Source organism: Taeniopygia guttata, chromosome 7 (genome assembly GCF_048771995.1).
Source record: "Taeniopygia guttata chromosome 7, bTaeGut7.mat, whole genome shotgun sequence".
Lineage (NCBI taxonomy): Eukaryota > Metazoa > Chordata > Aves > Passeriformes > Estrildidae > Taeniopygia > Taeniopygia guttata.
This window is the reverse complement of record NC_133032.1, coordinates 31763767-31780990: the sequence shown is the minus strand read 5'-3', so window position 1 is coordinate 31780990 and position 17224 is coordinate 31763767. Positions and strand designations below refer to the sequence as shown.

Genomic DNA, 17224 nt, shown 5'->3' with positions numbered 1-17224 from the left:
CTAGGGAGAAATGTGTGTGGCAAATAAATTTCAAAATGAAAAGAGGTTTTCGGAAATTTTTTTATGAAGTTTGAAGTAAATTTGACTGAAGCTCTCTCAGCACAGAAGATGCAGACAGGATGGTGAGCTTCATGCCCATCTCTATTACCTTATGTTATCCTGTTTTGTAAAATGTTGGATCTGAATTTTCATGGTACACCTGGTATTAAAACTATAAAATCAAGGTATTAAAAACTTGGTTTTAAAAATCCTACCCCTTTGAAAGGAAAGTGTGTTAAATTGAGAGCTTGTGTCATATGAGGGAGAAAAAAGAAGAGAGGGGACAGGAAGGAAAGAGGTGAAAATCGGGATTTGGTTTCTGAAGGGTGTCTGCATGGTTTCAAGTCTGTGACAACTGTTTTGGTGTCACAACTCATTTTGAAAAATAAAGTTTTGACAAGTTAAAACTTGTTATGCTCACATTTGCTCTAAAAGTTTTCCTTGAAAAGTAAAATTTGTGAAATACTGATTCATTTTAGTAGTGTCTCCTTGGATAAATCAACTTTTTTGGAAGCAAGAAACCATAATCAGCTGATTGAGATTAGTATATAGGGAATAAATATTCTATATAATTTATGGTTACTTCAAAATGACTTTGTGAATAGAGTGTTTCAGGCTCCTTTTTGAGTCTTTGTCTTCACTATGTGACATCAGCACTGTATCTGATTTAAATGGTGTGAAAGTAGTTTTATTTGTGATGCTGGGTTCACAGGGATGTTCTGTCTTATTAAATGATCTCTGATTTCTTCTTTCTTTTCATATTGGGATGATATAAATTACTGTGGTTTGTTTATGTGCTTACCTAACCCATCTGGAGATAAATACTGAACATTATTTAATGAAACACAACTGAAAACATTACCCACACAATTAGCCATTTCCTGTAACTTTAATAAGACCATTAAATCGTGTTGAAGAATTGCAGTGTGTTTACGACTAAGCAGTAATTTAGAAGGAAATAGTTGCTTTTCTTTTCCCTTTTATAAATGGCCCCTACATGTAGTCATGAGTCCTGGAGGGGCTCAGTCATAGTAAAAGAGAAAGCAAAGGTCTGAACGTACTACTTGGAGTTCATGCACAAATTGCACAATGTTTATTTTGCTCAGGCCCTTTCATCATTTGCATCATTCTCAAACCTACAGTGATCAAGGTGTGGCCTTTTGCTACTCTGTTTTGCTATTTTGGTGTGATTACCTGAGATTTCCTCTGAGGGGAATGAAGTTTGCCATCTCTGACAAACTTTACCTGTGATCCTGTAATTTCACTGAGCAGATGATATACTACAGATGCAACAAATATTTTACAAATATTTTTGGTTGTGTCTCAAGAAGTGAACTGTTACAATTTTATTTGCTCCCTTTGACCAAAATACACTCAGAAATTATTTTTTATATAGTCTGGTTCTATTGATGGTGGGTTTTGCCCATTGCTAGAAAATCTAGGTATGTATCTGTTGGTTTAGAATAATGAAACAGAGCATTTTCTTTCATAAAAGGAAATCTACCTGCATGTCTATAGGACAGACATCACATCAATCTCATGTGACATTCTGTATCTTCAGGCAAGAGCAAGAAAACCAAATGCATCTTTTTATTTCCTTTCCCGTGGTTTGAGCATTCAGTAACTAATTTAAGAGTCACTATAAAGAAACACAGAATTCTTTTATCTTGGCTGCAGCCGGGCTCTGTTGGCTTTTTGTGCCAGCAGTGGTAGTTTCAGGCTGATTTCCTGGGGTAGCTTCACTGATCAGAAGTCCACTATTGTCAGTATTTTGAAATGAAATCACAGCTCATCAGATACATTGTTTCATCTCATGTTTTAGCTGCCAATTTCTCTTTTCTCTATTTTGCCTCAGTCTGTTGGGACTGGTCATGAAAATGTGGGACTATTAACCTTCTTTTCAGAACTGAAAGGAAGGTTAAACCCCACCCCATTTCATGAACTGATATGAAACACATCTTTGTCCATAATGATGTCCACTGAGAGTGTTGTTTTCATTAAAGTCAGGGCAAAAATACACTGCTCACCATATACATCCCTACAGTGCTGGAAACTTGTGGTTTTTGGCAGGTTTATTTAAAGGTTGTGGTACATGGTACTAATTTCATCTTATTTTCAAATCACCATTTATTAAATCTTTAGGAAGTTAGAATTGATCTCAAATAAGTATTTTGGTGCTGTCACCCTTTCTTAGGATTTAATGGCATTGTTGTGATGAGTGACTCATTTGGACTCATTGTTTCATTGTTTCTACATGTTGCATCTGCTGATGCTTTCCAAATTTTCAGGGTCTTTGGAGATTTATGCATTCAATTTGTTTGTTGCACATTGCTTTTCCCATAGATAAAAATCCATGGCATGCATCTTTCATGGAGAGCTGGGTTTACCTAGACCATATCATTATTGCTCTATGGCCATACATTGTGGCTGCTGTCAGTGAGCTGATATAATCTATTTTTTACAACGGTGTGGAAAGGCTTCATCTACATAATGCTGCTTTTCTGTTGCCTTTTGGCTTGGAATTTTCTTAGAAAATATATGTTCCTTTTTCACACCCTAAAATACATCCTGTACAACAAGTTGGTAGCTGCTCTCACTATTAGGATTTGCTGTTCCTCTTGTGGTAGGTGCTGGTTTCCCCTGTAGGTTTTATCTGTCATCTTTTACAAAGCTTGAGCTATGTTAATGAGATCTTTATAAGGAAATATACAATTATTGATAATTTTTACATTCTACCTCTGGATTGCTGCTCTTTTGTTCTCCTTTTTTAATTTTGAATTAGAATTCTCTACCAGCAAGCAATAATTTTCAAGGATAGAAAGAAGGTAGAAGTTAACAGAAAAATTTGGGAAGAATAATAACCTTAGGTTGTGAGCTTGATCATCCACTTGTTTACACCTTTCAGAATGCACAGGAAGAGTTACCATAAATATATATGTTGCTTGTTTTACAGAGATGTCAATGATTGCAAAAAACGCATGAGAACAGCAAAGCAGGCTCAATATTTGGCATTTGTAATACCACAAAATGAACAGAAGAACTGGAACATTCACTGGAGAGATCTTGTGAAGGGCTAACATAGCTTGTTCCCTTTATTTTCTGGGAATAAGAAACAACTGAGCTATAGCAAAAATGGGCACCTTTTAGTGCCATGGAGATACCCAGCAGACAACTTGTCACGTTAGAACAGAACAAAACTAACACAACTTCAACAATTGATCCTGAAATCTGCAGCCTTATTTTCTAATGTGATCATTGCTCTACTTCACAAGCTCTTAAGAAAGGTTTAATAAATGTAGTATTCTTTCAGGAGCACTAACAGGAGGAAAATATGGAAATTCAGAATGTTTTCTTCCCATGTTTTTCCTCTTTTTGTGGAGATTGGGAAGAATGAAAGAGCTTCACACCTATTCTGTCTTTTGGTCTGAAAATCAACAATTAGGTGTCTGTTTGGCCATAGTTCTGGAAGTGGAACAGGATGTGAGGCTGTGAAACACTCCTGGTGTCCCAGAATGCTGCAAGGGCAGGAAGCCAGGTCCAGCTCCCAGACTTACTGACTGCTGAGCCTCCAGATCTGACAATTCTGCTTTAAAAATCCACTTATTGCACATTTGCCACTGTACTTCTTGTCAGGTGGTTCCAGGTGAAGCACTGCAAGTTAATGCTTCAGTGATGCACTTTGAAACTGGGAATTGTTTACCCAAACCTGAGGAGAGCTGGAGGCCCCTTTAATCTGAGTAGTTTCAGACAATTAACATTCATAGCTTACAATTTCTCTGTTGTAATCAGGTTCCCAATTCTGCATTTGAAAGCTGACCTAAGCACCGATGCAAAATGCCTTTTGCTGGCAGGATTTGGAGATTCTCTTTGTGTGTCAGTGTCTGAATATTTGACTGTTGCTTCCCAAGTTCTGCTGGCTGAGGCTGGAGCTAACTGAGTTACCCTGAAGAAATGCAGGACTCTGGAAAATGCTTTAACTCTGGTAAATGTTGTCCAGAGTAGACCCTAGGAACAAAATTAACCAGAATTTTTCAGAATTATTTATTTCTCCTTTAAGGGGTAAATGTTGTAGAACGTTGTGGCTGCTGAATAAGGTGGTGTAAACCCTATTGAAACCATTTCATTAACCACCTCTAAAATGTGATTTCAAGCTGTTCATGTTTAATGAAGCTATGGATAGTTATTTCTGTTTGAACTGTGATTTTTTTTTTAATTATAGGACAAGAAATTATAAACAAAGACAAGTACTCAGTGGGAAATAAATAATTTTGGATGTGTTATCAAACACTGATTTTTAGTCATTAAATGTCATTAATATATTTAAAATTATGTCAAATTTTGACCCGACCCCAGTGGTATTTTAGACTCTTTGGTGCATGAACATACATAGAATTTCTATCATTTAAAGCTATCTTGACATCATTGTGATGGCTACTGTGCTTTTGCAAATTACTTTGTCTTCTTTGTGGCTTTGCAATTCTTCTTCTTGATGACACGTCACTGATAATGTCACTTTTAACAGTGACTGTATGAACACTAAGAATTACTAATAATTTCCTGACAGTCTGTTTTTTAGATAAAGACTTTCTCTTCCTATCTTTCTTTCCATGAAAATCCAATGGTGACAGATTTTTGGAAAAATATTGTCTAAATCTTTGTGTTTAAATATGATTTCCTTCACATGGTAGACTGTGCTTCAAGATTAGGAAGATAATAAGACATCTTTAAATAGAGTCAAGTTGAAAGGTGTGATACAGAATAACCTTGTGAAGATTTCACTCTGCAGCAAGTAATTAAACACAGTTTAAGAATACCATAAAATATGCAATTAAAACAAAAAAAGTTGTGCATACTGACAGGTAATATAGTAAATTACAGTCCTGCAATGTCTTTTACCTGCTACCTTATAAGCAAACACAGAGATTGTCTTTTGTTGAAGGTTCTTTCATCGGACAGCTAAATGTTGACTAACCTGAAATACCTGTCAGTGTGTGAACCCAGGGGTCAAAATAAGGATATGTTTCATAGGAGGGGAAAAGGGATCCAGACAAGAAAATATAAAAGCATGTGAACTCATGTATATTTTTCTTTGAAAAAAAAAAAAAAAAAGTTGTTATGATACCATTCATATCTGGTAGCATAGAGGCAACCATCTAGTGGGGTTTTTTTGGGGGTTCTTTTTGGTTGAAAACCATCAAATCTTTATTTAGAAAGTCCCCCCATTAATTCTGCTTTAAAATTACATTTGAGTACATTGCATAAAGCTGATCAGGTGTAAAGAGCCTGTTCTTAAATTCCCATGTGTGTATGGGCTACAGCCTGCAGTCACCTATATTTGGGTGAATGTGATTGAAGATAAAATCGGCAGCATGATTGATTTCTCTAAGAGCAGGACTATGCAGAAGTCTATAATTTTCATCAGTTTGCTCTGAAAATAATGTGAAGGTAGAAAATGAAGATTAGCAGTCTTTTGCATTCTTCTCCCCTTTTCCAGGTCTCTTTCTTATAGAAGGCAGTTACCTTCCTGTGTTGCAATAATTTAGACCCGTGTCACCATTGTAATGACTTTGGAAAGCTATAAAGACACAGTTTGCAGAGTTTTAAAGTATGTACTTAAAGTATATTGCTGTTGAGCAAAGCACTTAAGCAAGTGCTTAATTTCAGGTATGTGGTGAAGTGCCATTGGGTTTATTTATACAGCAGCCTGGGTGGCTGAAAAGTGAATTCAGGGCTGAACCCTGCTGCCATGCAGAGATGGGGGTGGGACAGAAAGGGAAGGGAATGCCAAGCACCTGGAAACTGGGGATTTGAAGGAAATCCTCAGATTCCTCTTGCCCCTTCCCTGAAGTGCCTGAAAACCACCTCTGGCAGAACCTGGGCAATTCCAGTTGGTAATGAGGAAAATTCCTGATCATCAGGAAGAATTGTGCTCCTGAAGCATTCCTGTGGTTTCTGTAGTGAAAATGCTTGTCTTGCTCCAGAACTGGCTTTTGAAAAAACCCAAGTGTCTGCTATCTTTTAGCACTTTTTCACATGCTGGGAGATTAGCCAAATACAGGGAAGCTAAATCTAATTGTGATTTCTCTTGATTAAAAAAATCAAGTTTCTTTAACTTCTCCTCAGATCTCAGACTTTCTTAACTACTCCTCATGTTGCTTCCCATCTTTTATTTTAATTTTTTTTTTAGTGCAGTGACCAAAATTAACAACAGACCCACAAGATTGATATTAATCAGATCAAATATTAGTTTTACTGGCATATATATATATAAGCCCTCCTCTTCATCTCGCCCAGGACTGAGAAGTGGTTTTTGGTTACAGCATCAGCCTGCTGAGTCCTGTTTAGCTCAAGGGTCATGGACTTGATCCTTGTTGGTCCTTTCCAGCTCAGGAAGTTCCATGATTTTATGATTCCCACTGAAAGATGGAATATGGGACAATGTTTCTCTGCTGCTTCTGGGCTGCACTTCATCCTCTTGTTGCTTTTCTGCACAGATTTCAGCTCTGTGTGGGTAGCACTTCACACACTTCTTGATTGAGTTTCACATTGTTGATTTTGGATCACTTGTACAGCCTGTTTCCAATTCTGATTTTGTTCTTAACTGTCTGCAAGAACACTCCAAGAGCTGAAATAGCGATGAATAGTGATGGACTTGCACGAAAAGTCCCTGAGAGTTCCTAATTGAAAATACTTCCCCTTTTGACAATTCAGTATTAAGAACTGACATTTCACACAGCTTGTCAAACAGCTGTGCAACAATAATTTCATCTAAATCTAATTTTCTTACAAGAAAATCATGTGGTATTGTTCTTGAAGGCTTGCAGCACTTTGTCCTGATTATGCCTAGTTTGTTGGTTGAGTGAAATGGGATGGGCTGGATATTATCTTGTCAGGACAAATTAATGCTGGCTTTTTTTATCACCTTATTGTCTACAAACCTAAGTTTTTAAGGTATACATATTTTTTCCTTTTTGGAGACCTAACAACTAAGCTGCTTGGGTGTACTTTATTTTCCCCTTCTTTAGAGTTTTTGCCATTCTCCAATCTACAAGAATTATCCTGTCTTTTTGAACTTCTCAGAGATTTGTCTTAAATAGTTCAGAGGTGGCTGAAGCCTGAAATATTTCTAAGATGGATTTGTTGATTGGGATGTTGATTTATCCATTTGTTTCTTTCCTTTATATTTTTATTTGCATGTTCTGGTCTTCATAATTGGTGAGCATATAGTTAACTAAGTATCTACCCTCAGGGTTTTTTTGTGTGACAGGAATATCGGAAACATCAGCCTTATTTCTTTTCTCCTTCTTCTTTTGAAGTTTGCTTTTGCTTTTCTCTCTTTCACCTTTGTCTCATTTTTTCCTAATCTTCTCATTGGAATAACTTCACAACTTTAGATTCTTAGCCAGTTCTTTTGTGTTCCTTCTATTTCCCTGGTGCTTTCTTCTTCCTTTTGGAAGACAAAATACTGTCCCTGGTGTGTTCAGAAAGTTGACATAAACTGTATAATAAAAATCCTTCCTGCTGCCTGATCCATCCTGAGGGTGCATCTGCACATTCCTCCCACTGATACATAGGCATGAATCTCAGGATGTTTATGGAGCCTGGGGCTTGTGCTTGATTTTCAAGGTTAAAGAGGGGAAGAATGACTCCCTGCAGTACAGCACCCCTATCATGGTTCCTTTTATCTGTATGCAGTCATTCAAGGAGACATTAATTCCCTCTGGCTGGTGGGACTGCAGACTTCAGAACCAGCATAGGTGTTACTGATACAGAGGCAACTCCTCCCTCTTCCCTCGTCCTGCTCCTCTTGAACAATTTATTGCCCTTTTACAGCAAAATCCCAGTTCCACAGTACATCCCATTAATGCTCTAGTGCTGCTTCCGTTGCTGACCCTGTGCAAAAATTTCCACCTCTTGCAGCTGTTTAGCATTTTCATGCCATTTACATATCACTACCTTAGATGGGGTCTCTCTTTTTTCCTTTCCTATAATTCTGCTTTAATTTCCCAAGCAAATAGCTGGCCTGAGAGTTTCAGACTTTTATAATATCCCCCTTTTTTGCCCATCTCTGTGATTTTTTTCACTGTACCAGCTAGCTTAGGGGTCCAATGTGAAGGATAGTTCTTCTCCTTAATAGCATTTTATTTTTCTCAAACCTCCTGGATTCTCCAGGGTTAGAAGCATCAGCAATTCTTTATCTGCCTCTCCTGCCCAATAGCCTGTCGAAATCCTCCAGAGGGTTTCTGAATGTAGCTCCCAGATGAGTAATGATGCTGAGGCTGGGTTTTAGATATTTATTTGGAATCAAAGTACCTGTGTGTCAATATGTGGTCCTGTGTATTTCTCCTGAGAGGACGCTGTCAGCACACTTGGGAAGTCTGAGGTTTGTGCCCAGTTCTCAAAGTTAAAAATAATCCCAAACTTTCTGTAACATTTCTCAGTATCTTCTTCTAAGTCTTCAACTGTATTTTCCCACTGTCTGCATTTTTCCTTACACACTTTGCTTCTAATTAGAGATTCTCAGTACCAGTACTGAAAGAGCTCTCTTTTGCCTCAAATCACACTCCATGGCTTCAAGTACCCTTGAAGTATCTCTGCCACCTTCTTTATTGAGCAGAAGTGCTGAAGTGGCTGCCAAACTGAAAAGTCACAGAATGAGATCCAAATGAAATGTCTGGTCACCATAATCACAGCTAGGACTGAAATGAGAGTTCAGCCACAATACAGTTTAAATGCTGAGTTCATTTGGGGTGATGTTTTTGTGTTGGAAATGCTTGGTTGCATTAACTTCTACTGATAGGAATTGAGTAGACTATTGCTGAGTAAGGTGCTGTCTTCTTCTAATTACTCCTCTCTTTTTTAGATACGTCTGTTTCTGGGATAGCCTACATCAAAAGATTTTTTTCTTTTCAATGGGGCACTAGTATTTGGAAACATGAAGGAAGACATGCAATAAACTCGTCTTAGAACTTATTGCTGTACTTAATATTCTTTGCTTATTTCACTTAATGATGCAACTGCCAATGTCCAAGAGAGATCCTACAGTATTTATTGAAGATTTTGCATTATAAAAGCAAAATTCTTCCTAAGAATTGTATACTTAATATTTTCCTCACAGCCTTGACTGGAGAATACTTCCTTCATTTACGAAAGATTTTTTTTTTGTTTTTTTTTTTTTTTTTCATGTGTGTGTATTCACACAGTTGCTCTGCTTTGCCTTGGGCTGTAGTTGTGTTTCCTTGATGGATGAATAGCTTTCTGTGTGGATAATTTGTATATCAGTTTGTAAAACATTTTCAGATCCTTTGGGACAGGAAAGGTATTACACAAGTCTTGGATAATGGATGCATCTATTATTGTACAACTGTTTGATGCCTTTCATTATGTAACATCTGCAGTGGATAAGCAGGCTCTTAGCAAAAGTTCTGTGACAGCTCCATTTCATATTGCAGTAGCAGCATGGCAAAAAGCTCAGGTGTCCAGTTTTACACAAAACCTCTTCTCCTCCCCTTTGATGCAGTCATAAGTATTTTGGGATGCTAAGAACTGCTCTATCCAGTGACTGCTAATCAGAATTAAGGGTGTTGAACAGAGAACAGGCACTGCTGTTCTCCACTGTTTCCCTCAATGTTTTAAGCCATCCTAGAATAATGGTGGCCAGTGGAGTTGTCATTTTTAAACCCAAACTGTGCAGTGTTAGAAGATTTTTGTAATTTTCAGCATAATGTAAGTACATGTAATCATATCTCTGTTTAAAAGAAAAACAATTCTCAATGGAAATTTAGTGTTTAATCCCTGTCAGCTTCATGAGGCTTGTTGGTTTATTTGTAGAGTGAATTGGAGCTGGATGGAAAATACTTCAGAGGAAAATCATCCTACAAAAATGAATTTTGATCAAAAGAGTCAAGGGAATTATACAGATATTTACAAGATTTTAGAATAGGAGAAGATAATAATTTCTATTGGTACTGGAATGTTTTCTTTCTGGCTGACATTAATTTAAGGATTCAATCTGGGTAATTTTTAGTAGTAAGTGCCTAATCTGTTGAGTGTCTGTTTGGTATCCCACTTACTTCCTGTATCCCTCATGGTTAAATATCTGTGAATCTGACAAGTCTTCCAGGAGCAGCAAGGACATCTTGGATTCCTGAATAGGCCAATTGCATTTTTGTGAACTGTGATTTAGGTCATAACCTGGGCCTGAATATTAATCTGAATTCTTTATCAGTTGTTCACCACTGACAGGGGTGAACCCTTTGCTGTCACTGAATATCCATGCAGGAAGAAGTTCTTTGAGGAACAGCCACGTGGCAAAGGATAAAAAGAAATCAGCCTCTCATTTGTGCTTTTAACCATGAGGCTACTCTAGTATAATCTTTCTGCTTTTTCTAGATGCATTTCTGATTTATACCTATGTTAATAGGGAATTCCAAGTTCCCAGGCCAGTCATTTGTTGACCAAAGGTAAACTTATTTAATCTGTAAAATGTTGAAAGATTTGCAACTATACGACTACACTGTATTTCTGGATTCATACATTTTACTACAAATATATTTAGTAGGAGCATTTTAAAGGTGTGAACCTTAATTTTTTTCACTGTACAGGCTAATCCTGAGTACAAATTGTACTGTTTTCTCTCTCAGTTTTAAGTGCGCCTTCTTAAGAGTTACAAAGTAAGCTTAAAGTTTTTTCATGCAAACTCTGCTGTAACAGATTTTCATGGGTGAGGAGCTCACAGAGTAACTTTTCCCAGATTAAAGATACAGTGCAATGGTCAGAGTATGGGAAATGCATGTTTCAAAATCTAAGATCTAGTCTTGCCTCTTCCCAGCCTATTCCATAATTTGCATAACTGCTTTCTTGAGTAAAAATAGTGTTAGTGATAAGCATGAGTAGTTTTATATTATATTATTATTTATATAATAGCTGTTTCATGTTAGTGAACTGCTTGTGAGATCTGGATCTTTTGCTGGAAGCTGCCATTAGGATTTAAGCTCCATGAATACATTTGGATAGAGTTGCTCCATAGAGACTTTGGGAGTAAGTCAGGCCTGCCCTTTGAACTATTGTTAGAATATGCTGTTTGTTGGATAATGAGAGTTATTTTTGTCTGTACTTGGTCTTGTTGTCTGTACTTTCACTGAAATATTTCCATGTGTATTTTAATAAGTCTTGTAACTTTCCTGCTGGAATATATTTGCATTTATTTGTGTTAACTCAGAGTTTGCATTGATTGTTTTATCTAAAACAAGACAAGGAAAGAAAAACATGAATGTAATTTATTCACAAAGAAAATATCTTCACTGAAGCAGGTGTTAGAATGAAATGTGTTTCTAAATGCAGAAGTTCCTGGAATTTTCCCTCTATCAAAGAATTTCTTAAGAAGCAAAGTTCAAATATTCAGTTAGTTAAAGTCATAATTTAAAAAGCATTCTGTACAAAACCACAATCTGTCTGTTTTTCAGCTTTATGTGACTCAGAGTGGTTTTCTTCTGGAGAACTATCTTTATTTTTTGCAAGCCCACAAATCCACTTAAAACACAAGTGAGGAACAATCATCTTAACTTTTCTTGGGTTTTGGTGACATTAGTTTGATTTTTAAATTCACCTTTATAATTTCAAGGAGTTTTTTTAGCCCAATTGCCAGTGCTTTAAAGTGAATCAGAAATCAATAATCAGAGTTTATTCATACGATTTGATTTGAAAAAGCTATCGTCAGCTCTCAAGCTTTGACCTTGCAGCTTTCATCAGCTGGACTACACAGAGGCTGTGGATGATATGATGAGAATCTTTTTCCCTCAGTTTTGAAAGCCTGAGTGCTGAAGTTCTTGGCTAGATGTGATTGACAGTCTTTTAATCTCAACTGCAGAATCACAGAATGACAGGATCACAGAAAAAACTGAGTGGGGAGGGACCCACAAGGATCATCAAATCCATCTCCTGGTCCTTCACAGGACCATTCCCAAGCATCACACCATGTGCCCTAATGGATTGTCTAAACTCTTCTTGGATTTGTCGACCTGATTCTTAAGTTTTTCTAAAGCCTTCTGAGTTTACATTCTGTTAGAAAACTTTCCCCACACAATTTCTGTAAATAACATATTGTTTTGCATTCCTTCATGGGGGTGGAGAAACTTGATGTGCTAGTGGTTTGTCCAATGTCTTTGGAGAGGTGGCCCATTCACTCTTCCATCCACTGTCACCTTTGGAAAAGTATAAAAGTTAGAGTTAGAAAATAAACGCTCTCTTTTACCTTGCAAAATAGCAGGTGGCTCGCGTTGTGTTTTCACGTGTCCTATAGCGACAGGATTCTGTCAGACTTAGTGCTCTGACTATTTGACTTGATCACGAAAAACCCCAGACACTCTTTGTAAGAATGGCTCAGCTGGGTGTAAAGGTTATAAGTGGCTTCTTATTTTTATGGGAATGCTTGTAAATAGCAATTGCACAGTAAAGAGGGCCATATAAGATATACAGAAAACAAAACTGATGCAAGTTTGTTCTGTGAAAGCCCACCACTGGAGCAGCAGAGAACACAGAGCTCTCTGCCAGAGGAAGGGCCAGGCCCTGCACTGTGCCAGTAAGGCTGTGCCTCTTCATGGTGGCTCCTGCAGAGCAGCATCTGCGTGACACAGGGCAGGGAAATCCCTTCATCAGCAGGACTTTATCACCACCAGGTCCTCTGTCTGTCCTGTAGCCCAGCCCCTGCAGCTCCCAGCCCATGCCCAGGGCTCTGCAGTGATTACCCCTGGCACACGGGCAGCCTTTGGCACCTGGGCAATGCTCCCAACACCACCCTGAAGGGTGACAGGCCAGGAGAGTGACAAACCACCAGCAGAATTTCCCTTAGATGTGGCATCCTCTGCTGTATTCTTTTTGCACATATGTCTGGCCCCTTTTCAGTTTCCTGGCCTTCTGGCTGCCTGTCCAAAAATGTTACTGCACATTAGTCTGCTGTTCAACACAACATATTGTGATTGAGTCATGGTGTGCTGAGAGCTGAAAGGATTGGATAATTCTCTGTTGGAGCTGATTAATTCAGCTTATGTGGAAGGTAAAATAAACATATTGTGTTTTGACTCATGCACACAAATCTCATGTGTGAAGATGGACAAAGTTACAAGGAGTCTGTAACATAAATTTTCCATTGAAAGGTGAATTAATGTAAAATAACTGATTCAGACCATAATTCTATTGCTTTTACAGCTATTTCACCCAAGACTTAGGTGCTTTTCCTAGTGATACCATGAGGTATTTGGGTGAAAATGGTACAAGGAACCACTATAAACACCATACAACTTAATTGCTTCACCCATATGGCAGCAGTTTTAGTACCAGGCTCCAGTTTTAAAGATATGTACTATTAACAGCTGTAAAATGCCCATTCCTTTAAACAGGCCAGTCAAATTACTTTTAAATAGTAATTTGCTAAAAATGACCTAAATAAAAGTTAGTGTAGGCATTAGTGAAAACTGGTGAATTAATTAAATACCACCAAAGCATCAATACTATAAACCAATGAACCAACATTCGAAAATAATGATAAAAGGTGAGATTGAATGATGTAAATATGAGTCTTAGCCTTGATTTTATGATAAGATAAGAATCATTGTATATGCAGCCAGTTCCTGAAGCCTTACCCCAAAAATACTTGCTTCCCATAATCCTAATTGATTTATGAAAACTCAACCCAGCATGCACAACCTTTGTGAAACTTGTGCTGCATATCTTAGTCCATTAAAGTGATAAAACCTCACAGTGAATATATTGTTAATGAATAACCAAGCTTCAGCTAAATGACTGCTGATGTCTTTTTCCTTCTTGATTAGCAGTGGAACTCCATCACAATGGGTCTTATTGAGAACAAGCTGAAAGTAATCTTGATTGAAACATGCCTATTCAAACCCTAAATCAGAATTCTTCAGCTTTGATGAGGGCCCAATAATTAGTTGAGTAGCGATAGACCTGTGCCATAAACAGCATGAATCAGAACATGTCTGCTTCTAAGACTTATTATTTGTATTACTGTAGCACCTAGAGGCCACAGGCAAAATCTGAATCTCCCTGTGTTACACATTGCTCAGTGCAAACGAGACCCCAAGTGCAACAGAATGCAGCCAAAACAAAGGCAGGCTTGGCAGCGAAGGCTGCTCTGTGGAAATTGGAAATAAAGCAGAGCAATAGGCATGGGAGTGCACAAGATGCCACCTTTGCTGCTCTTTTTGCTTTTTCTTTGCATGGTGCAGATGCTAAACAAAAAGAGACAGCAGCAGAGGGCAAGGAAGTAAAGGGACAGGGCTGACAGCAGCATGGATGGGAAATAATGAATTACAAGAGACAAAATAGATACGTAAAAGGGAGAGGTAAAGGAAGAGTTGGTGTGAAGAGAAGCACAGGAACTGCTGATTCCTGATCTGAGAGAAAGCAACTGTGTAGCTGAGAACAATCTTTTAGTTGGGTCTCGTGCAGGGGACCGTGTGGTGGCCCTCAGCGTTTTGCTGGAGGGGGATCATAAAGTCAGCAACAAAAAGAGATTGAATCAGTTAATTTAGACATTTCTCCTACTCTAGGCATCACCAATTATACTCATATCACTCCAGATAGACTTTTAGACAATAATCAAAGACTGTTTTCTTTCTTTGCTAGCATCTTTTATGTATTTGAACATAGTTTCCATATGTTCCATATGTTTCCAAGTTTTCTTTCCTTAAGACTAACTAATCCAGGTTATTTTCTGTTTTCCTTTAGAACATGTGCTTGCCACACTTATGATTCTCTTTGCTACATGTCTGTGCTGCTGTGCATTCCCTGACCTTGGCTCCTCTATTCAACAGCTGCCCTGCCATTTGCAAGAGCAAATGGAAATCATGCTGGAGAAACAGTTTTGTGGCTACTTGTTTGTTTTAGTTTTACGTAGATGATATTTTTCTCTACCAGATGAAACTGACCTGGAAAACAGTGCTGGAAGCCCTTGTGAGTCAATCTAGGCGACATTCACTGCTCTCCTACTGACAGGCTTGTTAGACTATTAAAGAAAGAAATTAGGTTTGTTTGACATGATAAACTCTTGACAAATTAATGATGGCCATTAGTCATCATCTAGTTTTTGTCTAACTGCTTGCAAAGTTCATTTGCTTGGGTTTTTTTGTGCCTCCTGACCAGCGGAGGGGTCAACACAGTGATAGTGGAAGGTGGAAACACTCAGTTCTCTCTATTCTGTGGCTGCCTGGTGTGTAGTGCCTCAGTCCCATGTCATCTTCCTGTCCCTTTCTAAGCAGTTCCCACCCTAGGCTGAAATCTTAGATCTCTGTCACTGCTATTAGTTATGCTCACCATCCAGTCAGAATTGACCTTTCTTGTGAGGTTTGATGCAAAATATATTAAAAATGATCAAAAGCTCCTCTGACTATGTGCTGACAGCTTTCCTTCTACCTCGCAGCCTCCCGAGACCCAGGCTGACTAAGATTGCTGGGGCTCTCTCCTGCCAGCCAAGCGTTCCCGTCCCAGTGCTCCATCTCCTGCATCTCCTGTGTTCTCCATCCTCCTGAGTGCTGGGCTGTGAAACCAACCTGAATTAACAAGCAGCCCAGCCCAAGCCTAGGCATTCTACCTGCGTGGGTTTCAGGTTCTTTTCCCTTACAAAGGCTAGTGTTCACTATGCCTTGAGTCAGCATCTGTCTTCACAGTTCAACCATTTACTTCTTGATGGTTAGAATCAAATTGGAGATGGTTTCCTTCATTCATCCTTTCATAGAACACCCCTTGAAGCTACCTGATGGATTTGGGACACAGGGTAAACTGGATCCCTATGGTCATCTTTGATGTTTTTTCTAGTTCCTCAGGGCCTCCTGTGCTGAGTTCAGCTAAAACAGTCCTTGAAACCCCTTTCAAAACCTCGGGCTTCACACGATGAGTGTCTTGGTGCAAACCAGGGTTGTGATGCCCCATACAGAGTCTCACAGTCCGGGGCTGGCAACATTCCCTCCGGCAGAGCCGGGGAGAGGCGCCTTGGGCCGCTCGCTGCTGAAACGCCGCGGCGGGGCTGGACAGCGGCGGGGCTGGACAGCGGCGGGGCTGGACAGCGGCGGGACAGCTCCTGCCCTGCCGGCAGGACCGGAGCTGCCTGGCAGCAGAAGCGTTCCAGCAAGCGACCAGCGCAGCTGGGCTGCCTTCCCCCTTTCCTTCCCCTCAGCCGCTCTGGTGCTTTCTGCCGCCGGCGGCGGGGCCGGTCCCCGCGGGGCGGTCGCGGGGCGGTCTCGGCGGCGCGGCCCCGCCGCAGCCGGCAGCGACGCCCCCGTGGCGGGGGCGCGGATGGTCTCTCCCGGGCCGGCGGGAGCGGCTGTGACACCTGCTGGCGGCGGCGGGCCGGCCCACGGCGGGCGGAGCGGGGGGGGAGCGCGCCCGCTCGGGGCGCTCCGCGGCCGCGCCCGGCGCTGCTGCGCGGCCGCCCCCGGCGCGGGGCACGGCGGGGCCGGGCGCCCCCTGAGCACCGGCGCGCCGGGGCACTGCGGTAGCGGCGCTGCCGCGGCGGCGGCTCCGCGCCCCCCGCCCGTCCTCCTCTTTCTCCTCCTCCTCCTCCTCCTCCGCCGCGCCACTTCCAGGGGAGGCTGGTGTCATGCGGCTGGCGCCGAGGGAGGGGTGCCCGGGGCCGCAGCAGCAGTGAGAGGCGCCGCGCCGAGCCCCTGCGATGACAGCCATGAAGGAGCAGCCGGCGCACCCGGGCGGCAGGGGGAACCCGCCGCCGCCGCAGCCCGACCAGGTGCGACCCGCGGCGGGAGGCGCCGAGGGGCCGGGGATGGACGAGGGGCGAGGGGCGGCCGCCGTCCCGGAGAAGTTGTGCGGAGCTGGAGAAAAGTGTGCGGGAGGGAGACGGGGGACACGGGCGCCCTCGGGGCGGTTCGGCCGGCGGGGAAGAGGGAGCCCCGCGGAGCTGTCTCGGGGATGCGCTGGGGCCGCCCGGAGGGGACCCGCATCGGGGCCGGGATGTCGGTCAGCCCGGCCCCGGCGGCAGCGGGTCCCGCAGTAGTTTGCGCTCCGCTTCCCCGCGAGTTGCGCGGGGGAGCCGCACGGGCGGGGAATGCTGCCCCGGCCGCGGGGAGCAGCGGCGGCACCGCGGAGCGGGCGGGGCTGGCCGGCGGTGCGGGGCGCTCCTCATCGCCCCCGCTCCGCTCGGCGCGGGCAGGGA

General features: G+C 41.3%; 1 protein-coding gene across 3 annotated transcripts in view; it reads left to right on the top strand.

Moving 5' to 3' along the window:
* Positions 1–17224, top strand: part of DPP10 (dipeptidyl peptidase like 10) — a 434900-nt gene that overhangs the window by 174947 nt on the left and 242729 nt on the right. Inside the window, exon 1 of one of the 3 annotated variants that reach the window (XM_072931689.1) lies at positions 15950–16798. The exons of 1 other annotated variant lie outside the window; for it this stretch is intronic. In XM_072931689.1, the coding sequence (XP_072787790.1) occupies positions 15979–16798 (820 nt within the window). In that variant the 5' untranslated portion in view covers positions 15950–15978. Of the gene's footprint in view, positions 1–15949; positions 16799–17224 lie in introns of those variants that run through there. One more of the 3 variants, XM_030278047.4, reaches the window with a different exon arrangement.